Genomic DNA, 24,646 nt, shown 5'->3' on the forward strand with positions numbered 1-24,646 from the left:
ATAAAGGCTGCTGCGCTCTGCAGGGCGCTGCTCGCTTCGCGCCGCCCGCTCCTCTTTCCTTCCTCCGTGCACGTCTCAGTCCGGGTGCCCTTTCGGTCTCGCCATGGCTGCTCTCACCCGGAACCCGCAGTTCCAAAAGCTGCAGCAGTGGTACCTCGATCACAGCTCTGACCTCAACCTGCGCCGCCTTTTCGATGCCAACAAGGAGCGCTTCAATCAATTCAGGTGCGCGCGCGGGGCTGAGGGCAGGCGGCCTGGTCATGGGCCCCAAGGACCCCTGACCACTGAGCCGGGACCAGGCCAGAGCCCTACTTTGCCCTTGACGCCTCCTTGGAGCGTGTTCGCCGGAGATCTCGGCGCTGGAGCCTGCTTAGTCATGAGGCGCAGCGGCCCCTCCTCAGCTTTCCCTCCACTGGGACCTCGCCTGCCTCTCGCCCCTCCCCCACAGCTCTTTTAGGAGGGACTGCCGGGGCACTTGTGGGGAGGGGCTTTACTGATGCAGCAGGCCGGAAAGAGCTGCCCCCTTCCACCTGGTTCTGGCCACGGTAGCCTTAGGACATCTTTGGAGTGCGGTCAAGGTGGTCAGCTTGGGGGCGGTTTGCCTGGAGTCTCGGTGGAGATGTTGGGGCCCAATTGTTGCAGAAGAGGCCAAGGCCTGAGACCTGTGGAATGACCGGGAAATGGGAAGGAGTGTGGGAGGAAATCTTGGGTGGGAATGCGTCCTAGCTTGCTCTGATCACGGGTGATGGGGCGGGGGAACGAGTAGGGATGGGACGACTGCCTGTGGCCCCGGGACTGGAACTCTCTGATGGTGAGGCACAGAGTGGAAGCTCTGCAGGTGTTGGGGGTGGCTCCCTGGACCCTGCAAGGCCCTGTTTTCCCAGGCCATGGCTCCTTGCCGAGGGTCTGACTGCATCTTGGTTTGGTGGCATGGCTTCCTTCACTGTGCTGCTGCTGTTCCAGACACCACCACTGTGCTGGGCAGCCAGGGACCCTTTGGGGTTGTGGCATAGGAAGGATGTTTCTTCTGGAAGCAGCTCCAGCCCTTGCTCTGATCCAGGGGCAGGCTGGGGAGGCCAGGGGTGTGGTCAGTAGCTTCTGCATCTTTCTGTAGCTTAACTCTTAACACCAACCATGGCCATATTCTGGTGGATTACTCCAAGAACCTTGTGACGGAGGAAGTGATGCACATGCTGGTGGACCTGGTAACGTTGTTTGGGGAACCCTGGGTGGTAGGCAGGCTGGACTCCTGGGAGCCTCCAGGTCCTTGTGGACTTCAGTAGCTACCTCAGTGCTGCTGCTGGGTTCTGAATGCCTGGCCTGGCTCAGGTTCTGAGAAGCATTCCAGGGGACCCCAGTGCCTGATTTTGAGTAGACTCTTCCCAGATGCAAGTGGGAGACGGGCTGTAGTCTTCTGTCAGCCCATTGGGGGCAGTGCCATGCCTGTGCTTGGAGGCTTGGACTTGGGGGAGCCACTGTGAGTAGGACCAGACCTCAATGTTTTCTCTTCTCAGGCCAAGTCCAGGGGTGTGGAGGCTGCCCGGGAGAGCATGTTCAATGGTGAGAAGATCAACAGCACCGAGGTGAGCAGCCCTGGTGTGCACCAGGATCCACATACCATCGGGGCCTCTTCCTTCCCTTTTGAGGTTCATCTGACTGTTAGCATCACTCTGTGTCTTCACCTCTGCTCTTAGGCAATGCTTTTCCTTAAGGAGGGGCCTGAAGGCCTGTTTATTTGGGGGCTGGTTGCAGGGCTTTGGGGTGTGTCTTCTCTAAGACCAGCAGGGCTTTGGCAAGCAAATTGGATTGGCTCCCAGTGTCTGCCCAGGGAGGTATGCTTCTCAACTCTGAAGAGGGAGTTTCTCCAGGATTGCTCAGCCATCTTATTAGAGAACTTAGCTGATTTATTTATTTATTTATCTATCTATCTATTTTCAGATACTGGCGATTGAACTTGGGGGTACTTGACCACTGAGTCACATCCATAGCCCTATTTTGTATTGTACTTTGAGGCAGGGTCTCACTGAGTTGCTTAGTGCCTCACTTTTGCTGAGGCCGGCTTTGAACTCCCAAGCTGCTGGGATTACAGGTGTGTGCCACCGTGCCCAGCCCTAATTTACCCTTGCTGCAAGTTTTACTAGTGACAAGAATTTCATGTCACAAAAGACTTCAACCTTCTCAGCAGTAGGAGTCAGTAGGAACCTGTGGTAAGGCCAGGCTTCGGGAACCCTGTCCCTGACTTGCAGTGGAAGACTGGAGGCATAATAAACACTGAGCACTTAGTCTCTGTCCTCATAATGTCATTATCTTACTTTTACATATAAGGAGTCTGAGGTTTAGAGGTTTAGTCACTAATCTAAAATGTCATAGCTGGAAGAGGAATTGCTGGATTCAAACAGCCCATCTTGCACTACTGGGCTAGTGTGAGGAAGGCTGCAGTCAAGGAGGGTCAACTTGCCTATGAAATGTGGGGAGAAATGGGGCTGGGCAGGTTGGATGTGGGATACCATGAGTCCCTCTATCTAAGACCTGAGTTAATCACTTTCCTGCCCACCTGGATCCTTCAAACCTGCTTCTGTCAAAGACTCCCCTGCTGGCTTCAGGTTTTGCTCTTATGACCAGGCCAGCTGCTTGGCACCTGTCATAGACTTATGGTCTGGTTGGTGTGTGGCAGGTGGTAGTGATGGGCTTGCTTGGTGAGGGAAACTTGAGTTACTTGCCTTGCTCCGTATCCAGGGGGCTAAGGGCACTTTTCAGAAGGTGCCAGCAGACACCATATAATCAGAAGGATGAGGTTACTTCAGGCTTCATGAGCCCTGGTCCACTGAAGACATTAATTGCTTATCTCTGACCTTTGTGGTCACTCTTCTGCCTTTGCTCACTCTGTTCCTGTTTACTCAGACTGTTTACACACTGAGCACCTAGAGGCCCTCAAGGCCTGTCCTAGGCATGCTCCATTTCCCTAGGCCCCTTTCTCCTTCTTCTTCTTCTTTTTTTTTTTTTTTTTTCAGTACTGGGGTTGAACCCTGGGGTGCTCCATCACTGAACTACATCTCCAGCCCTTTTTAAATTCTATTTTGAGATAGGGTCTTGCTAAGTTGCCCAGACTGGCCTTGAACTTGTGGTCCTTTTGTCTTAGTCTCCCGAGTCCCTGGGATTTTAGGTCTATACCATCATGCTTGGTCCCCCTACTGGCTTCTGATTGAAGCAAACAAGGGGCACATGCTTTGCGTTCTCCAGGGTCCTGGGGGAGCTCCTATTTCCATGTTTCTCAGAATAAGACTGGAGTACTAAAACACCTCAGGGTCTGCTGTCCAGTGGAATAAGGGCTGGGCTGACTCCTGGGCCATACTACACCATGCCCAGCTAGAAGCATGGCTCCCTAAGGTGTATGTGGGAGGGGTTCTTCACACTCTGACCTTCATCCCCAGGATCGGGCAGTGCTACATGTGGCTCTGCGGAACCGCTCAAACACACCGATTTTGGTGGATGGCAAGGATGTGATGCCAGAGGTCAACAGAGTTCTGGAAAAGATGAAATCTTTCTGCGAGGTAAGTAACTGCTGGGCTAGACTTAACCTTGTCCACACATGGGCAAGCATTTGGGGTTCTGGGAGTTCTTATTAGCAGCTCTGCCATTCTCCTTAGAAGCAGGACTCAGACCTCAGTGCAGCCTCAGGTAGGGGTGGCCTCTGCAGTTGCTCACCCGGGGGTCTCTGCTGAGGCTCGAATTTCCCCTGACTGGTCTGAGGAAATCCACTGCTAACATTAGCAGCAGGGGCAGCCTCTTTCCTGAATTAGAGACACCTGTGGTCTGAGATAAGCTAACCAGTTGCAGTGGCCTGAAGTGAAATGAAATCCCTGAGATAGGATAGTGAAGGAAGAGTTGCTTTGTCTAAACTCTTTAGTCACATTCCTTTATTGCCTATTCCAGAATCAGATAGAAAAAATGTAAAAGGTCCCGATCCACTCTCAGCCAACTCTCCAGAGGCAGCTGTTATGTTTTCCTGAAATCTTCCCCAAAGTACCTATGCATCTACTAATGTGAGCGCACGTGCACATCTGTCATCTCATGTTTGTGATACTCATACACACAGGTTCATTTTCTACCTGGTCTTCAGCTTACTTCCACTCAGAATCATGTAAGGGATGTTCCTAGATTAGTATCCATTAAATATAACCATGTCTCCTCCTTTTCCTCTGTGTGGGGCTAGGATTGCCTTAGAGATCAGCTAAATTCCTCAGGTCAGTCACTGTTGCCTCAATTATCTGTCCTGGGTGATTCTGCAAAGGTCACCGATCCTCAAGCCTGAAGTACAAGGATGATGGCCAGGGACCTGTGTGGGTGTGACATGTCTGTACGGGTTATGCGTGCTCCAGGAGTGATCATCTGGGTCAGCTGTGACTGTTCACTGCTTATCCCTGGAAGTGGAGGCCCACCATGTGTGCCTGGTCAAAGTCTGGTTGCTTTGGCTAAGAGCCATTTTCAGATCTGAAAATGATGCCAGGAGTAGGAGGTGATCTTGGCATCGGTCTTAATTGGAATGTCATGGGGTGAGGAAGACTTGGCATCCTGTTGGGAATCTGGGTGGTCAGCCATGTGATTTTTGCGTGGGAAAGGGCATTTCCAGCCATCTGTGATAGGCAGAGCTAACATGCCTTGGGAGCCTGTTGCTCTCATCAACCTGAGTGTGCTTAGGTGTGCCATGTGGAGTGTGTGGCACTGGCCATCTTGGTTGCTTGTTCCAAGACAGCCTTCTCCTGACTGGCTGCTGGACTACCTACCTCAGACTGATGGGGTATTTGTAGTTCAGAACATGCTGTTGAATAGCAGCAATTCAACAGAGAGGAACACTTTCTGTGACTGTTGCTCTCAAAAGTTCCCCCCAAAAAATGTTGGGTGAAGATGTTCACTGTGACCTTCATTATAGTGGTAAAACCCAAAACAAATTGAATATTTCAAAACAGATTTTGAATGTTCCTAATACAAAGAAGTGAAAAATGAGGTGATGGATATACCATTTACCATGATTTGATCATTACACATTTTATACATGCATTGAAATGTCAACTGTACTCCACAAATGTTTAGTTGTTGGAGGTTAAAAAATAAAAAGTAGGACCAGAGATGTAATTTGGTGGTACAGTGCTAACCTATGGCATGTGAGTCCCTGGGTTCAATCCCCAGAACCCCAAAATAAAGTTTTAATATAAAAAATAAAAACCAAACTACTCATACTCATTTGACAGAGGACATATCAGTAAAATCAGTGTATTTCCTCTACTGCAGTCCTAGATACCATTAGGAATTCAGGATCTATGACTGTATTTACTAGGAAGTTGAAAAAGGAAGTTACCAAATTTGTGTGTATTGTAAAGCCTCAGCCAGTTGAATAAAGTGTGTGGTTGTATTAAGGATAAACATTTTTTCCTTCTGGTGTTTTTTTTTTTTTTTTTTTTTTTTTTTATAAACAGGTGGTTTATTATAACAAATCTGTGATGGTGAAATTGAGGACTGAAAAGCTGAGCAACTTCTTTTTTTTTTTTTTTTTTTTCTTTTTTCGGGGGAGGGATTGAACCCAGGAACTCTTTACTACTGAGCTTACATCCCTAATCCTTTTTATTTTATTTTTTTTTTATTTTGAGACAGTCTTATGTTGCCCAGGCTTGCCTCCAACTTGGAATCCTCCTGCCTCAGCCTCCCAAGTAGCTAGGATTACAGGTGTGCACCACTGCACCAGCTTTTTTTTAATAGAAATTTCCGTGGGCTGGGGATATAGCTCAGTTGGTAGAGTGCTTGCCTTGTAAGCATAAGACCCTGGGTTCGATCCCCAGCACCGCAAAAAAAAAAAAAAAAAAAAAAAAAAAAAAGAAAGAAATTTCCCCATCACAGTTGAATACTTTGTTATTTAAAGAAAAAAACGTTGCTTGACCTTATTGACTTTGGGGAAAGCATGTGTATTGTTTTCTATTTGTATGTAGGAAATTACTGCAGAACTTAGCAGCTGGAAATAACAACATTTCTTTGGGTCCAGATTTTGAGTGTTTCTGGTTAAGGTCTCTTAAGTTGCAGTCCTCTGAAGACTTGAGGGGGGGAGGATCTGCTCTAAAGGTGGCTCCTTGGCAGTTTGTTTTCCTTCCTTTGGAAGGCTTCAGTTGCACACCATGTGGACCTCATGACGTAGCATCTGATTTCTCCTAGAGTGAGCAACCCCATAGAGAATAGGAAGAGTTCCTTGAGGTCTTTTGTGAATTAGTATCAGAAATCACATTCTTTTAATTTCTATAATTTCCTGTTGATTGTACACATCAGTTCTGGTCAACCTAAGAGAGGCCTCCACAGGCAGGAATGCCAGGAGGCCGCAGGGATCACTCTTAATCATCTTGGAAGTTGGTGACCAGAGTCTGCCTCTGGCTCCCCGTGATTTATGTTCTTCTTTGTGCAAAATACCACACTCAGTTTCTCCGAAGGCTGTATTCCATTATTTTATCAGCTGGAAGGTCGGAACCTCATTGTGTAAGTTAGGGATAGGCATAGTAGTACCTGCATTTCCTTGAGTATGAATGACTCCACTTTTGATCTGAAGACAGAAGGATTAGACAAGTTGTCTACCCTCACATATGTAACCTGCATGCGGTGAGATAGGCATAGGATAATGACTTTTCCCCGGGCAGTGATGTGGGGGTTGGAAGGCACGCAAGCTACTGGTCCGTAGCAATTCTGAAATCTAGCAGGACATGTTGGCATGTTATTGGTTAAGATTCAGGGCCTGGGAATAATTTTTCAAGGCTCTAACTTTACCTGCACTCATTTCTTTTAGTTGAAAGGCAGCCTATAAAAGATTAAAAAAGGAAAAGAAAGGTAGCCTATGTTTGCAACTGTGTAGTTTTATCAGACTATTTATTGTCTGTGGAAATATACTATCTAAAGGCCTCTTTCCTTTTCTACTCTCTGACCCTTTCAGTTAAGCAGGTGTCATTTCTGAAAATTGAGGAGTTTTTTAAAAAATTATTTTAGTTGTTGATGGACCTTTTTTTTTAATTTATTCATATGCGATGCTGAGTATCAAACCCAGTGCCTCACACATGCTAGGCAAGCACTCTACCTCTGAGCTACAATCCAAGCCCCAAAATCCAGTTATTTTGAAAACTTTGTGGGTCTCCTATGTGAGGCAAGCACTCTACATGATGGGCTATAGCGTCAGCACTGTGGGTCTCCTGTGAAGCTTATTGGGGAATGCCTCATTCCATTAAGCAAAAGTCATACCCACAAATATATTCAACATGAGTCCTTTAGTACCTTTGCTTTGAGCCCACAGAGATAATACCATTAAACCTCTTAGAAGTCTTATCTTTTTATTTATTTTTGCCGTACTGGGGTTTGAACCCAGGGTACTCTACCAATGAGCTACATCCCTGGCCCTTTTTTATTTTTTATTTCAAGGCGGGGTTTGCCTGAATTCCCCAGACTGGCCTCAAACTTGTGATCCTCCTGCCTCAAGCTTCCAAGTTGCTAGGATTACAGGCATGTGCCACTGTGCCCATCACAAGCTGCATGTTCTTTTATGACAAAGCTTCTCAGTCACATTCCATCATTTTCATAATATTTGAATAGGTGACAGATGGGAGCTATGTAAGGATGTGAATACCAAGGGAAAGAATCATTTGTAGGTCCATTTGGAGGTTGATTGCATTTGTAATATTCCTGACCCTGGTCATGGTAGTGACATTTCATCTTCTGGTCTCTGACATTAGTTTCTGCTAAACTCTACCCTTTTTTGCAAATTTTGACAACATTACTGTGAGGTGAGAAGGTGGCCACACTCTTTAATGAAAAAATAGTCTAGTATGGTAGGGATCTACCACTCTTGTTTTAAGAAGCTCCTATGAAGACCTGAAAGTTGGAACTAAGATTTAAGGATGGAGGAGTGAGTTTTTTTTTTTTTTTTTTTTCCTTCTTGATACCAGGGATGGAACCCAGAGGTGCTTAACCACTGAGCCACATCCCCAGCCCTTTTTTTTTTTTCTTTTTTTCCAATTTTGAGACAGGGTCTCACTAAGTTACTTAGGGCCTCCCTAAGTTGCTACAGCTGGCCTTGAATTTGTAATCCTCCTGCCTCAGCCTCTCCTGAGTTGCTGGGATTACAGGTGTGTGCCACCACACCTGGCAGCAATGGTGTTTTTGAGCAATAACGGTGTGGGATGTGAGGGGGTTTGGGCTAATCACATCTTCCCTGCTCTGTATCAGCGTGTCCGGAGTGGCAGCTGGAAGGGGTACACGGGCAAGTCCATCACAGATGTCATCAACATCGGCATTGGAGGCTCAGACCTGGTGAGAAGACTATGTGGGGATGGGGTGAGGGGTGGGAACTGTTAGTTCTACCCAGGGGTTTGGTCCCATCATGGCACCCGTGCCTCAGAATCTTGTTTTCTGATGCTGTCTCTCTCCACAGGGTCCTCTTATGGTGACCGAAGCCCTTAAGCCGTACTCTTCCGGAGGTCCCCGGGTCTGGTTTGTCTCCAACATTGATGGGACCCACATTGCCAAAACCCTAGCCAACCTGAACCCTGAGTCCTCCCTGTTTATTATTGCCTCCAAGGTATGGGCATCTGTGGGTGGGGAGGGGTGGAAGTTCTGCCATCGCCCTGGGCATTGGAACCACAGGACTGGTTCTGAGTGAGCCCGTGTTTTGTGGATCAGTCAGCACAGCTGCCCTAGGCCTGTTTCCTCTTTTGGCAGGAAACAGTTTACCTAATAAAAGCCCCAAATGATCAATATGAACCTTTGTCATAAGACCACACCCACTCATTTGTAGGATCTCTGCCCAGCCTGGGACTCTACTGTTTTGCAGATTCTCCCTTACACTGGTTCCTTTCAGTCTTAGAGCCATGCTCTAATAAGATCAGGGTTTTGTTTATTATCATTTATGCCCTGTATATTCACTCCCCCCCCCCCCCCAGTACTGGGGATTGGACCCAGGGATGAGCTATATATCCAGTCCTTTTTATTTTCTACTTTAATTTGAGATGGGGTCTTGCTAAATTGCCCAAGATAACCTTGTACTTGCCAACCTCCTGCTACAGCCTCCTGAGTAGCTGGGATTACTGGCATGTACCATTTTGACTGACCCTAGGTATTCACTTTAATGCACATAAAATATTAAGAATTTCATCAGACTGGGTGTGGTGGTGCATGCCTATAATCCAGCAATTTGGGAGGCTGAGACAGGAGGGTTGTGAGTTCGAAGGCAGCCTTAGCAATTTAGCAAGGCCCTAAGCAACTCAGAGAGACCCTGTCGCTAAATAAAATACAAAAAAGAACTGGGGATGTGGCTCAGTGGTTAAATGCCCCTGGGTTCAATCCCTGGTATGGGATGGCCGCGGGGGAGGGAGGAATTTCATTAGAATTCTAAGATACAGCCTAGCCAGGCAGGCTCAGCTCCTCTCCTGGGAGATGTCCCACCCTTTGACTGACCTGCAGGATTAGGGTGGGGATTATAGCATTGCCTAGGGTCCTCCCTCTGGTTGCTGGAATCACAAGATGATGTGGCTGTATCCAAGCCCCTGCCTCAGGCACAGCTAGCTACAAATGGATATGTGTTTAGGAGATGCTAGGAGTGTCATTGACCTGCAAATACTGCTGCTTGTAACAAATGGGCACTGGTGTGGCTTCTGTTGCTGAACCCACCCCAACTCAAGGCCACTCCCAGCCCTGAGCTGGGCGTGACTGTTACACTCTTTTGTTCCAGACCTTTACCACCCAGGAGACCATTACCAATGCAGAAACGGCCAAGGAGTGGTTTCTGACGTCAGCCAAGGATGTGAGTGGGTAGTAGGGCCCCCCTTCTGAGGGTGGTGGTCCCTGCACAGGCTGGGAAGAACTGGGAAGCCCTGCCTGTCTACTTGGTGGCCCTATTTCTCCTAAAGATGGAAGCAGGAGGCTGCCTTTCTGGCACCTGCCTTTCCTGTTATTTGGTCCATCTTTGGCTTTGTCAGCCCCACACACCAAATGTGTAGAACCTGCTCTGACTGGCTAAGGGCCCTTTCTTTAAGCCCTTTGGCCCCGAGGGATCATCACTGCTCCTGGCCACATCCATTTTAAAGAAGAGAGACATTCCTGGGCCTTGAATACCTGTGAGGTGAGGTGGACATGCTGTCCTGTGACCCTCCTGCCATTTTGATCTTAACCTTGACATGAGGTCCTCCAGTAACCTCAGAACCAAGGACTAGGAATAGTCAATCCCCATGCAGGACCTTGGTTTCTCTAGGATCACGGCCCCTTTGGGTGGTTTGGTGTGACTTGGCTCTGTCTCTTGCAGCCTTCTGCAGTTGCGAAGCACTTTGTTGCCCTGTCTACCAACACGGTAAGTGCTTGTGTGGCCTCCTTGCTCCCTCCCTGGAAGAGCCCAAGTCACATCAAGATTATGGTCTCTCAGAATACATGTGCTGAGATACAGTTCATAGGTTTGGAGCATCTTGGCACAACTGGTGGGATAGAAGGATTCACTGCCTGTGAGCCATAGGCCAGACTTTCCTTCATGACATTTTCCCACCCAGTCTCTGCTGCCCCAAGGAGGGGTATGCAGTCAGTGGGATCATGATAACCCTATCCTTCTCCCAGGACTGACTGATATCTAGAACATTCCATACACATGATCTTCCATGGCCTCTGCCACCTGCTTATTGGCCTCTCCCCAGAAGGGATATGCTGGGTGTAATGCCTGGTTTGTTGGGCAATGCATCCCATTTGTCACTAAAGACTCAAGCCCCACTAAAGGGATGTAACTTTTTAAAAATATTTATCCCCCCCTTTTTGGGGAGTGTACTCAGGATTGAACTCAGAGGCCAATTTACCACTGAGCTACATCCCCAGCTCATTTTATTTTTATTTTGAGACACAGTCTCACTAAATTACTGAGGCTGGCCTCAAACTTAAAATTCTCCTACCTCAGCCTCTCTAGTTGCTGGGATATAGGTGTGCATCACTCTGCGTGGTGGGATGTGACTTTTTGCCCCACTTAGTGATTGTGTGAGGTTAGTGATGCTGGGATTAGAACCCGGGTCACCTGCCTGCCAGTTCTTACAACCTGTCTGGCCTTGAGCTTGTATGAGGTAAGGGAGGCAGGGTTAGCAAGGCAGAGTGACTTCCTCTATCACTCCCACAACTCACTTCCATCTCCAGTGTTGACCCTCCCACAGGGGTAGACAGGGTAGGTCAAGGCTGTCTAACCAAAGAGTATCTAATCCGCCTCCTGTACACAGGGTTTCCAACTATTGGTAGGCCTTCTATGAGGAACAGGTAAGGAATTGCTGGCCTGCCAACCCAGGGGATTAGATGCCTGAAAAAAGGATTAGGGCTCTCTGAAATGGAGTCACCTTCCCAGATTTGGGAAAGACTGGGGCAGTTGTCCAGGCTGTGCATTGCCTGGACTGGTAGGTGGCCTTTGCTGATGCTCAGGGTCCAACCCTAAGCTGAGGTTCCCAGACGTCCTAGGGGACTCAGGTAGTAACTCTTGCAGAACAGGATGGGGCTTTATACCAGATAGGCAGTTGCCCTCAGCAGGAGGCTTTGCAGCCGATCTGGTGAGCTGGCTTGGCATCCATCTCTGGGTGGGCAAGTCCTGGGCCCTGTCCTTGATTCAGGGCCTGTCCCACCCACTGTAAGTGGGGCTGGGAGGAAGGTACACAACTCCTTACTCCTGAAGCTCCTCTTGTTCTGCTAACAAATGCTTGCTTTTATCTCTCTCCCTTTATTATTTTCAGGCCAAAGTGAAAGAGTTTGGAATTGACCCTCAAAACCTGTTCGAGTTCTGGGATGTAAGTGCAGGCACTTCCTGTTCTGGGTGAATTATGTGTCTTGTGCCGAACCATGGCCATTGAGCCACAGATGAGGGACCTGTAAGGTTAGGCCAGGGTTTATTGAGCTCCTGCTGCATGCCCAGGTTCAAGAAAGGCACCAAGGCCCTTAGAGAGACCTCTAGGGCGAGAGCAACCCACTCAGGGTGAGGTCTCCGCTGGCACTGTGGCAGGCTGAGCCTGCAGGGCCAGGTTGAACTCTCCTTGGTGCCTGCCAGCAGCACCCACTGTAGGGTAACCAGAGCTGCCTCCACCCACCTCATTGAGCTGTGGTTGTGAGTTATTCTCAGTGTTGACCTTTCTCCAAGTTGCAGCCACAGTCTTTAAAGGCCAAGGGGCAGGGTGAGGCAGGAGGTGGTCTAGTAGGTTTGGAAAGGAACCGCAGGAACTGTAGGAGCAGCTGGAGGGAGTCATGGGGAGGAGCCACCAGGCCTGGGGCCTGTGCAGGTCATGCCTGGGCAACTTGCACAGCAAACCTTGATAGGTGGTCATGTGGACCACACCTGCACTGGAGTCAGGCATTGAATAGAAGCTTCCTTGCAGCTTGCCTGATTGCAGCCTTGGCGTGAGAAGGACTGTGAAGGCGTGGGGTGCAGGGATGCTGCCCAGGGTCTGGTGTGGGCTCTGAATGCAGTGGGTGTGGCTGAGCATAGGTGCAGTGCTCTAACACATGGCCTTGACAGTCGGACCCAGGAGGGCATCACCCATTTGAGTGTTTTCACACTGGCCTTTGAACTGGAAACTCTTTACTTGGTGGCAGCATCCACGGATATAATCTTATTTACAATCTAAGAGCCTTTTTCAACTGGGGTCTGGGAGAGAATGAACCCCCAAAGCCTTAGACGATCCATTGTGTATAATGAGTTCACTTCTTTCTAGAATGGGACTAGTTATTTACCATCCTTGGAAGAATTGAGAAGTCACTCAAATCATTTTCTGCATCCTGTGACTCAGATGAGGAACCCTGGTTGAGAGGACTGTGCAGCTTCTAACCAATGTGCATGCCTGATAAAGGAGGGGAGCACCTTCCACCTCCTCCCTGGGATTTGGCATCTGAGCAGGTGGTGGGCAGGGATGTGTGGGTGCTTCTGCTAGCTGAGGGTTTCTTTGGCTATAACTGCTCAGTGTACATAGAGGAGTTGGGGTATGACTTGGGAGAGGGATGGGTCTCATAGGAAAGGCCTAGGAATGACAGTTGGACAGGGGAACATGGAACTGGAGCCAACTAGTTGTGCCACAGTGGGCACAGTGGAGGCCTCCTGGACCAGGCCAGGCATAACCACAGACCACACCTGCTGTAGTTGGGATTAGGGTGGATACTGCTGAATGGAGAAGATAATATCTCAGAAGCCCAGGGGCAAAAACGGGTAAAGTTTCTGAAACAGACTTCTCAGGCCTGTTAGAGGCATCGGGTCAGGCAGAGGGTGACTGTGCTGATTATGAGATTGGAAGAGTCCAGTTCAGTAGAGGTATGTACTAGTGGAGGACCCGGTCTGCTGGGGTCTGCCTTGGGGCATGCCTTGGGTCAGGCAGAGGTATAAGTATAGTGGTAAACTGTGGAGTCATTCAGGGCTCAGCCTGAGTCAGCACATACAGTAGAGCTAAGTGAGTGAAGAGGAGCTAGGATAGGTGTAGATGAGTTTGGAAAAGGAACCAGGACAGGCAAAGGTACAAGTGAGGTCCATGGATTCTGGAGGAGATGCAGGGATTTAAGAGTGGTCCTGGGACTGGGGTTGTGGCTCAGTGGTAGAGCGCTTGCCAAGCATGTGTGAGGCACTGGGTTCGAGTCTTAGCACCACGTATAATAAGTGAATTAGAATAAAGGTCTATCAACATCTTAAAAATATTAAAAAAAAAAAAAAAAAAGTGGTCCTATCAGTTGAGGTCTGAGGAGTCAGTCATTACAAGTACTTAAAGCCCAGCCCTGTGGGAAGAAGGCTAGATCTATTAGTATACACTGGGGTCTTTCTGACTTGATCTGCAAAGTGAGGATCAGGTAGCAGGTGGCTGGACATTCATATGAGGTGTTTAGATTTCACAATAGGCAAATGCAGGCCAGCCACCTGGTTTTCAGCATCCTGATCAGACATGATGGGCAGAGTCAGGATGTCACAGAGGCTGCTGAATATCCTTAACAAGTCCAGGTGTGTCTGTTCAGGTTTGGTATGTATACTGGAAAATGCCAGGTGTAGAGACATGTCTAAAGTCTTTTGAGCTGGAAGAATTAGACAAAGGTATGTATGATTGGGTTTCTTAGGGGAGGAGGCCTAAAGAGCCAGATTAGGCACATGAAGGTAGAACTGGATTGGTTGGATGTGGACATTGGAATTAAAAATTGGCTTGGGTAGGTAGAACTGAGTCTGACAAGTGAGGACAAAAATCCATGATTGGGTCCGGTCAGAACTGACCTTGGTGCATCCACTTATGCACTTGGCAATGCACAAGTGGATAGTTCAAGGTTCTCTGGGAGAAGACTGAAGAGTTGGCATCAGGCAGACAGATGGAGAACAGCATCCATCTGGAAAGTGTATGAAGCCTGGGTCTGGCACAGGTATGTAGAGCAGGTGTGGCAGGTGAGGTTCAAGGAGTTGAGGTGAGGCACAGTTTTGTACTTTTGGGCTTTATAGGTAATGTCTGAAATGCTGAGATCAGGCCCTAGTTTGTATCCTAGGTCTTGAGAACCTGAGTCAAGCATGGTGGGTAGAGTTTGTCAGATAATTTAGTCTATGAAACCAAGGGCAAGCAGAGGTAGGTGGACCTGGAAAGCCATGGCTAATTAGATTCGTTAAAATCTGTGTCACAGTTGAGGTCATCATAAGTCAATAGGTAGAGTCAATCTTTCAGGTGGGGCTTGAGGAGCCAAAGTTAGGCTAACGTAGAAAGAACTGGGCTCTTCAGATGATGTCTGGGGAAATGAAAGGAATTAGGCAGAGTTAGGCATCTCAGGTGAGGGATGAGGAGTGGGGCTCTGGCACCAATAAGTAGCTCTGGCTCTCCCAGGTAGAACTTTGCCTCTTGGGTGGGGTTGAGGAGTTGTGCCAGGCACAGGTTTACAGCATTATCTCTTGGGTAAGGCCTAAGGAGTCGGTATCTAGCACAGGTTTGTATCTTTGGGTCTGTTGGATCTGAAGAACATGAGTTAAGCAGGTGGGTAGACCAGGGTTTGTCAGGTAAGGTCTGTGGAGGCCCAGGTTTTTTAAATTGAGCACGTCTATTGAGATGTAAGATGTCACAGTCAAGCCTGAGTAGAAAGAACTGAATGTGTTGGATGAGGGTGTGAGTGACTGATTTGTAAGGTACAGGTAGGCAAAGCTGGCCCCACAGGTGTGGTAGAAGGATCCAGGGTCAGGCTCAGGCCTGCCAGGTGTGGTCTGAAGAACCAGGGTCCTGTACAGGTAGGTGAATTGGCTCACCAGGTATAGTCTGAGGACTTGAGGTAAAACACAGGTATTTGGACCTTCTAGGTATGGTTTGGGGAGCCATGATCGAACATAGGTAGGTAGAACTGGCCTAACAAATGCAATGCAGGGAGCCCAGGGTAAGCACAGGTAGGTCAAACCGGCTCTCCAGATACGGTCTAAAGAGCTAGGGTCAAGCACAGGTAGGCACAGCTGGCCTACTACCTCCAGTCCTGAGAGTCAGCATCACAGGCAAGTAGACAGAGCTGGCCTTCCAGATACAGTCTGAGGCCTAAGGATTTAAGGTTGAACACAGGTAGGTAGAGTTGGGCTTTTCAGGAGCTGGATTCAGGCTAAGGTATGTATAGCTGGTTCTTCATGGTATAACCTGAAGTACAAAGGTTGGGCTTGGTAGGCTGAGCTGTCCATCCATGTGTGACCTGATGAGTCAGGGTCAGGTACACAGACAGAGGTAGAGATGGCCTGCCAGGTGTGGTCGAAGAGCCAGGGTCCTATACAGGTAGGCAAAACTGGCCTTCTAGGTGGTGTATGTAGATCCAGAGTCAAACTCGGGTAGGTAGGTAGAGCCGGCCCTCCAGGTGTGGTCTGAAGAACCAGTGTCACATATAAGTGGGTAAAGCTGGACTCTTGGTTGCAGTCCAAGGAGCCAAGGTAAAGCACAAGTAGTTTGAACTGTCCGACCAGATTGTGGTCTGAGGACACAAGGTCCAGCACAGGTCAATAGACTTAGCAGTCCAGGTGAGAGCAAGGGAGCCAAGGGCAAACCAAAGGTAGGTAGAGCTGGCCTTCCAGATGTGGTACTGAGGCCTGAAGAGTTAGTATTGAATGCAGGTAGGTAGTTGACCCTTTAAGAAGCTGGATTCGGGCAAAGGTGTGGATACCTGCTTCTTCATAGTACAGTCTGAAGAATCAGCTTACGGAGGTAGCACAGCCTCTTAGGTCAGATCACAGCACTGGAGTCTATAGGGTAGGTCTCACAGGAGATCTGCAGGCCTTAAATCAGACGTGAATAGGTAGGTGTGGGTCTTCCAAGCAAGGACTTTGAGCTAGAGGTAGGTGTTACCAGGAGTCTCACAGGCGAAGTCCTTGGAGCATGGTTCCAACTTGGGTGTGTTGACCTGGTCTTAAGGAGCACGGTTTAGTCACAGGTGGATAGATACACATCTCCAGATGGGGCTGTGGTAGGAGGGGCAGGGGTCTGGACTCCTTGGTGAGGTTGCTGGTGCTGTGGTTGGTAATGTTGGATTTTTCTGAGACATGAAAAGCTGAGCCAGGTGGATTGGAGATTGCTGGGGTCAGGCCCATCTAAGTACAGCTTGATCTCCAGGAAGGGGCAAGTATTCTGAGTTGGGCTCCAGTGGGTGGATCTGGGGTCGGTATTTGAGGTAGAGGGGTCAAGGTTGGTACAGTTATGTGAAACCTAGTCTACCAGCTGCAGTATCTGGAACCAGACTGTGACAAGTATACAAAGCCTATAGTGTAAGGTGCCGGAGTTGGACACAGGTGGGCAGAGCTGGGTCTCCCAGGTTTATCTGATTTTATTAGCCTGTGGATTCAGAGTCAGTATGGAAAAAGTATACAAACATGGGTTCTTGCCACCTGGATTCAGAGGCAGAGGCACCCCAGCCATGTTAGAGGTGAAGTAGAGAAGGCAGGGCCTCGCCCAGAAATGCATAATTGGTACGGTTGGCCAGGCCAGGCCTGAGGAGGTGTGCCAGACACAGGCGGGGACCTTCAGCGGTAGGATCTTGGCCACAGTTAGGTGAGAAAAACGGTCATCCTAGATACCTCTGGTGAGGTCTCAGAAACCCTCAGGTGGGATGTAGAGATTGGAGAGGTGGAAAGCCCTGAGCCAGGTCAACTACCTCTGGCCAAGTATGACAGGCAGAACTCAGGTTATTGCAGAGGACCTGTGTAGGGTGAGGTCCGTGGAGCTGCACGTGTCAGGTATGCTTTGGGATGCCCGCTGCAGGTAGATTCCAGTCTGCAGATTGAAGGTTCCGAGGCTCAGGTCAGATACTGGCGTCGCTGAGCTCTTACTAAAGTGAAACCTGAGGACCTGATCTCAGCCAAGGTCAGAGCCTGGATTTGCTAGAGAGCTGGCTGTCTGCTCAGGTTGTTTCTAGAAGTGAATCTGTTAGGCAGGATCCAGAAGGCTATGTCAAGCATGGTGTGGTCTGCGACTGTGTCCTCGGGTAAGATGCCCCCCAAACCAGGACCCTTCCCAGGTGAAGGACTCCTCACGCAGGAGCCACTGGGCCGTCCTCTCATTCTTCTAGTGCATCCTGTTTTTTTGAACTCCCTGAATCAGTACTCTACTCCCCAGTCCAGAGCAGCGTCATTCTCTGGATAACCACTGGACTCCTATGCCGTTTCCCTGCTTCTGTTCTCATCTTGTCTCTCGACTTCAACCCTTGGGTCCCCATCCCTTCCTTCATGGTCTAGCTTGTGCTTTGCTTCTTCCTGCCCAGCTGCCTTAGTGGGCTCTAGGGGAGAATAAGCCATAAAACACCCAAGACGCCTATTGGATATACGTGCTAAAGCCTCTCCTTTGCATATAATGGGTTTTGTAGCCTTGGACAATCCTGAAGGAATTGGGAAGTGAAGTTGCTTGAATCATTTTCTGTAAGGCTTAATTTTCTCACTGTTGAGTGACTCTTGCACAGACCCTTTGCCTCTGCTGTTCTATGCTTCTCTGGTGTTCTCTGAATAATGCCTGTTCATCAGATCTAGGGCTCCGGGCAGATTCCTTTTATAACTGGTCTTGGTACCATATTCACTTCCTTCCAAACACTTGTTACTCAATTTCATTTGTTAGCATGATTATTTCACTTACATCACTCTTCCCCACTGGTCTATTTGGTTGCCTGTAGTAGGAATGTGGTAGGTGCTGGGAAGATGTGCATGGAGTTCAGAAGATACCACAAGGAGCATACAGGTGTGGCATGGGAAGGCTCGGTGTGAATGGTAGGTGTAGGTGTGTCTTAGAACTGAGGTTGAGAGGATCAGCCCATGTCCCAGGAGGCAGGGTGAGGCACAGGTAGGAGGTTCTGGTGCTGTCACTGTCAGAGGGAGCATGTCCAGACACAGGTATGAGGCTCTAAGACTGTTCATCTGAGGAGGTAGGACCTGGCCCAGGTACCAAAGCCTGGGGTCATGTTCAAGGAGGTGGGCTTGGGCAGCACAGGTATGAAACTCTGGTTCTTCCAGTGCCTGAGGAGGCCCTGCTGAGACCAGGTGGGAGGTACAGGATCTGTGTTTTTTCCAAGGAGGCAAGGCCAGGCACAGGTATGGGGTGCCACATCTTTCATTGTCCAAGGAAGTGTACCTGGGCACAGGTATGAGATTCTGGGTCCATCAGAGTCTAGGGAGGTGGGGTAGGCACAGGTATGAGGTTCTGGATCTGTCAGTGGCTGAAGAGACAGGACCTGGAGCAGGTATGAGACTAGGTCTGCCAGTGTCCTGGGAGGTGGCCCCTGGCACAGGTATGAGGCTCTGGATCTGTCAGTGTCCAGAGAGGTGGGTTAAGCACAGGTATGAGCACTTAGTCTGCCAGTAACCAAGGAAGTGAGACTGGACACAGGTATGAGGCTTCAGTCCGTCAGTGTCCGAGGAGGCAGGGTAGGCACAGGTACGAGGCTATGGGTCTGCCAGTATCTGAGGAGGTGGAGCCTGGCACAGGTATGAGGCTGTGGACCCATCCGTGTCTGAGGTGAGCCACAGGTACGAGGCTCTGGGTCTGCCACTATCTGAGGAGGTGGGTGGCACAGGTATGAGGCCAGGGTCTGCCGGTGTCCGAGGAGGCAGGGTAGGCACAAGGTACGAGGTCTGGGTCTGCCACTATCTGAGGCGGTGGGGTTGGCACAGGTATGAGAGGCTGTACGTCTGTCAGTGAGGAGGTGAGGCCACAGGTATGAGGCCCTGGGTCTGCCACTATCTGAGGCGGTGGGGCTGGCACAGGTATGAGGCTTGGATCTGTTGATATCTGAGGAGGCAGAAGCTGGCGCAGTATGAGGCTGTGGGTCTGCTGATGTCCAAAGAAGTGAGTTCTGGCACAGGTAGGGTTTCTGTCTGTCAGCATCTAAGGAGGGGTGCTAGGCACAGCAATGAGGCTCTGGGTCTGCCAGGAGACAAGGCCAGCCATGGTAAGGTCTGCGGTTGAGTCTGGCTCTGGTCAGTCCTGCGTGTAGTCTGCCTGTTGGTCAGCCAGAGAGTCGCCAGCGCCTGGCCTGCTATCTTGCTTGCCTGAGGTGGGTTGGGCCCAGGCCCTCTGAGCTGCACCTGTGGAAGAATGGTGCTCTCCAGGGACAAGTCTATGGTAGGAGGGAGGGGGGCGGGGTGTGCTGGCCTTCCCTCAGCACCTTTTCCTATCTCTCCTAGTGGGTAGGTGGACGATACTCGCTGTGGTCAGCCATCGGACTCTCCATTGCCCTGCATGTGGGTGAGTGTGTGTTTCTGTCTTGCAGCCCCCTCAGGGGATCGTGTTGCAGTCTGGGGTCAGGGGAGGGAGGGGCTTATGTCCCTGAACACCTTGCCTCTGCTCTGACTGGAACATTCTTTTAGGTCTGGGAGAAGACCTGGGTTTTCTTTTTTTTCACCAGGTAGTGAGCCCAGGGGCACTTTACCACTGGAGCCACATCCCCAGCCCTTTTTTTATTTTGCGACAGGGTCTCAATGAGTTGCTTGGGGCCTCGGTAAGTTGTTGAGCTGACTCTGAACTTGCAGTCCTCCTGCCTCAGCCTCCCAAGTCGGTGGGATTACAGGCATGCACCACCGTGCCCAGCTAAGCCAAGGTTTTCTTTTGGGTCACAAGCTGGCCTTCTCCCTGCTCCTCGCAGCTGCAGTGTTGGTCTCTGCCCCTAGCTGGAATTAGATCCAACTTTGCAGTCAGGGCCAACTCTGAACAGAGAGGCTTTCTGCAGGCGCCAGTTCTCTCAGATCCTGTTTCTTCTGGCTCCACATCCAGCCTTTTCTGGTCCAGAAGAAGCTGTACCCACTGCCAGAGGACACAGGATGTGGCCATTTCTGTTGACACTGCTTTTGTGTCATAGGTTTTGACAACTTCGAGCAGCTGCTCTCGGGGGCTCACTGGATGGTGAGTGGACATTTGTGATGGCCCAGCTCCCTCCTTCCCTCCCTCACTCCCTCCTTTCCTTCTGGCAGCTGCTCAGCTCCCACTCGGCCTGCTCTTGTTTTAGGACCAGCACTTCCGCACGACACCCTTGGAGAAGAATGCCCCTGTCCTGCTGGCTCTGCTGGGAATCTGGTACATCAACTGCTTGGATGTGAAACACATGCCATGCTGCCCTATGACCAGTACCTGCACCGTTTTGCTGCCTACTTCCAACAGGTACCAGTTAGCTAGGTCAGGCCTTGGAGTTGGAAGGGCTTGTTGGCACTTGGGAAGTCCAGAGGCCCAGAGGCCAAGGAGCCTCTTGCCCCTTCCCCTTGCGCCTTGGTAACCAGGACCTGTTCCATCTCCAAGTGTCTGTTGAGTTTGACCATGTGGGAGGAGCATGACTGGCTATCATGGTGCCCTGGCCAGTTGGGACCTGGCTTGACCCTGAGCCTGTGTCACAGCTAGGATAACTTCCTTCTTGGATATCAGTTGGTGTGCCTGCCATAGGGTGACCCTGATGGCCTGCATAGCCTTGCCTCTTAAGGCTCAGTGGACCTCTGTCCCACTCTAGATCAAACAGCCCCTCTCTTAGATTCTGTTCTAGAAAGCCCTTCCCTACTGTATTTAATATAGACCTGATTCCTGCCTTGTAGCTCCTGGGCTCGTTGGACAGGATTAGCAAGCTTTTGCCAACACCTAACAAGGAAAACTGCCACTGAAGTAGATCTAAGGCTCCCCAGGCCCCAGCTTCCTGGATAAGGGTTGCCATGACAGGGTTCAGGTGGGTGCCCAAAGCCCAGTGTCTACCTGAGGGTGGCAGCCCTTATAGTCTATACACTCTGGATTCCTTATGCCTATCCCTTAAGAAATCAATTGAAGATTTTGTGACTAATTTGATTTATTATAATTTTTATTGCTGGAGATTAACCCAAGGCTTCATGCCTACTATTCACGTGCCCTACCACTGAACTACACCTCTAGCCCCAGATTTTTATTTTGGAGGGGTCCTCCCCCTATCTTCAGACCCATCTTCTCCTGGTCTTTAATCCTTTCTGCAGAGCAGTCTAAGCCAGAAAGCTTGGGAGCCTGTGACACACATTTGCAGGGATTCCTCATGGGGCATCCCAGGCAGGACTTGGAGCACAGTGCACAAAGGAACAAAAGTATCTGTATTCCGGGTGACATGGAGTCCAATGGGAAATACATCACCAAGTCCGGCGTCCGTGTGGACCACCAGACAGGCCCCATCGTATGGGGAGAGCCAGGGACCAATGGCCAGCATGCATTCTACCAGCTCATCCACCAAGGTAGGGCCCACTCCTGGCCTGGGCAGGAGTGGTGCTGGGGAAAGCAGGGACGTGACAGCTGAGACTGTGCAGTTAAGCTGGTGTTCTCCTATAGGCCCATGGGTAGCTCCTATGGGCTGGGGTTGTATGGTTGACCACAGTGCCTTTCACAGGCACCAAGATGATACCCTGTGACTTCCTCATCCCGGTCCAGACCCAGCACCCGATACGAAAGGGTTTACATCACAAGGTAAGAATCCCATCAGGGTGGGGCGCAGCGGCTTAGGAAGCTAAGACAGAAGGATCACAAGTTCAAAGCCAGCTTTAGCAATTTAGTGAGACCCTGTCTCTAAGTAAAATACAAAGAAGGGCTGATGATGTGGCTCAGTGATTGAGTCCCTCTGGGGTCATTCCCAGTATCAAAAAGAATCCCATCAGGACAACCCGCAATTACTGTCTCAGGCTCACATTACACCTAGACCTCTGAAGGCCTTGCTTGACCAGCAGTTAGTTATATTAATTTTCTATCACTGCCATGGCATGTGACTTAAAACAGCTCAAAACCGTTTATTATCTTCTCATGTTCATAGGTCAGAAGTCCAGCAGGCTCTATTTGGTCTCTGCTTAGTAAATTTCATGTGCTAAAATCAAGTGTCTGCAAGGCTGCATTCCCTTCTGGAGACTAAGGAAAAGTGCTTGCTCATTCACGTTTACATTTCTGTACGATAGTAGGACCAAGGTTCAGGTTCCTTGCTTTTTCCTGATAGTCATTCTCAGTTTCTAGAAGTCACCACTTTCCCTGGCTTATGGTTCCTTTCATTTCAGCATTAGCGGTGACAGATTAAATCTTTTTGAACCTTTTGATGCTTGCCCTTTTTTGTTTTGTTTTGTTTGGTGTTGGGAATTGAACCATAAGTTTGCATACTGCACTACATCACTTTTTTGAATTTTATTTTGAGCCAGGTTTCTCACGTACATGGAATTACAGGCATGTGTTACCATGCCTGACTAGTCTATCTTTTTGGTGTGTATGCAGTACTGGGAATCAAACCAGGGCCTTGCACTTGCTAAACAAGTACTTCACCACTGAGCCATGTTCCCAGCCCACTCTCTTTTTACTTTCACGTGTAAAATCCGTTTTGCTATATACTGTATCACGACATACACAGGCATGTGACTGCAAAAGACAAAGATCCTGGAGCCAAGATCTTGCCTATCATAGCAGCAAATGGGAAAACCATTCAGTTGAATCTAATGAAGTCCCTGAAGAGGACTTATTGTGCCTTGTCTTTGGCATGTAGAGTTGCATAAGGTTTCTCTGGGCACAAGCTCTAGAGTCAGTGACCTATGATTGAATTCTGATTCTTCTGCTCTGGAGTTCTGTGGTCTAGTGCTGTGGACTGAGGCTCAGCTAGAAAAGAGAGGTGATGCCTCTCCCTTTCAGGGTCTTAAAAGATAGATATTGGCAAAGTTGTTAGCAGGGCCATTGGCAAGTGGTACATATTCTATAAAGAGTAGTCAACATTGTTACCCTACCCTCTGGTGTCATTTCAGATCCTCCTCGCCAACTTCTTAGCCCAGACTGAGGCACTGATGAAGGGGAAATCAACAGAGGAGGCCCGGAAGGAGCTCCAGGCTGCAGGAAAGAGTGCAGGGGACATTGAGAAGCTGTTGCCTCACAAGGTCAGCACAGCTCCTGAAGTTGGTTTGGAGGCAGCGTGCTAGGACTGGAGGGATGAAGTCGTAGGGCCAGGGCAGGGGTTCATAGTGTGCTTGGCTTGTCCTGTGCAATGGGAGGATCTGTCCTCCCAGACCTGTTCATCCCAGCCTGGGGCAGGAACTCCTCCTTCAGGAGTTTGGGGATCCAGATTAACATGGGATATTTCTTGGTGTTTTCTGAAGGTCTTGAAGGAAATCGCCAACCAACTCTATTGTGTTCACCAAGCTTACACCATTCATTCTTGGAGCCTTGATCGGTGAGTGAGTAGAGGAAGGTACTAACTGGGGTCAGTCGGACAGGGATGGGGCATTCCTAACACACACTGTCTGCCACTCTTGCAGCCCTGTATGAGCACAAGATCTTCGTTCAGGGTATCATCTGGGACATCAACAGCTTTGACCAGTGGGGGTGAGTCGCTGACTCGGGAGGGTGGGGGATGGCAGTGAGTTGGCTTTAGGATTTTAGTAGCAACACTGGAACCTCCTCATTCCCTTCCTCAATTTCCTGGCAGAGTGGAGCTGGGAAAACAGCTGGCTAAGAAAATTGAGCCTGAGCTTGAGGGTAACACCGAGGTGACTTCTCACGATCATCCACCAATGGATTGATCAGCTTCATCAAGCACCAGCCGTGAAGCCAAAACCGAAATAAACTCAGCTACAGCCCCTTTTGTGACTGGTCCTTGTCCCTCCTTGTCAGAGTCTGCATTGCATGTTCCTGCCCCTCCCTGTCCAGGGCATCCTCTGAAGACTTGGGCCACACACCTTCTGGGGGAAGCCAGTCTGGAATTGCCACCATGCCCCTTCCTTATCCACTCTCCCTCTTTTACACTCAGCTGAAGTACTTCAGTGCAGCTGATTTATCTGATCTATGTTCACATCACAAGCAGGATAATAAAGATGCCACAAAGGAGGGTGTGGCCTCAGCCTCTTACTGTTTCCTGAGATGGAACCTTGTATGGCAGTCCCGAGCACCTGCTGGGGGGAGTGGAAGGAACACTGTGCCCTGGTTAGTTAGCACTTGACTAAGTGGTGAACAGGTCCAGAGTGGAGGATGGTCCCTTCAGAAAGGAGAGTAGGCTGGAGCAGAGCTGAAGTCAGGAGGGCAACTTGGCCGCTAATCAAGTCCTATTTCTCTCCTTCCCCTCCTCACCTTTGTGACTTTGGAGAAACCGATGGACCACATAGAGACTGTTTCAGGTGAATTCCTGACCAAGCTCAAGGGTGATTGCCATCTTCTAGCCAGATGCT

General features: G+C 49.6%; 1 protein-coding gene across 1 annotated transcript; it reads left to right on the forward strand.

Moving 5' to 3' along the window:
• On the forward strand, window positions 1-24,420 carry Gpi (glucose-6-phosphate isomerase). The gene is given in 20 exon segments (XM_047527162.1): window positions 1-225; window positions 1,115-1,205; window positions 1,515-1,583; window positions 3,432-3,551; window positions 8,248-8,331; window positions 8,453-8,599; window positions 9,749-9,820; window positions 10,319-10,363; window positions 11,763-11,816; window positions 19,655-19,715; window positions 20,326-20,369; window positions 20,473-20,551; window positions 20,554-20,623; window positions 21,570-21,700; window positions 21,853-21,929; window positions 23,234-23,397; window positions 23,591-23,655; window positions 23,741-23,807; window positions 23,911-23,984; window positions 23,987-24,420. Coding segments are annotated over 20 exon segments (2,070 nt in total). The 5' UTR covers window positions 1-103.
• Window positions 24,421-24,646: the final 226 nt, after the last annotated feature.

Source organism: Sciurus carolinensis, chromosome 16 (assembly GCF_902686445.1).
Source record: "Sciurus carolinensis chromosome 16, mSciCar1.2, whole genome shotgun sequence".
NCBI classification, from domain to species: domain Eukaryota; kingdom Metazoa; phylum Chordata; class Mammalia; order Rodentia; family Sciuridae; genus Sciurus; species Sciurus carolinensis.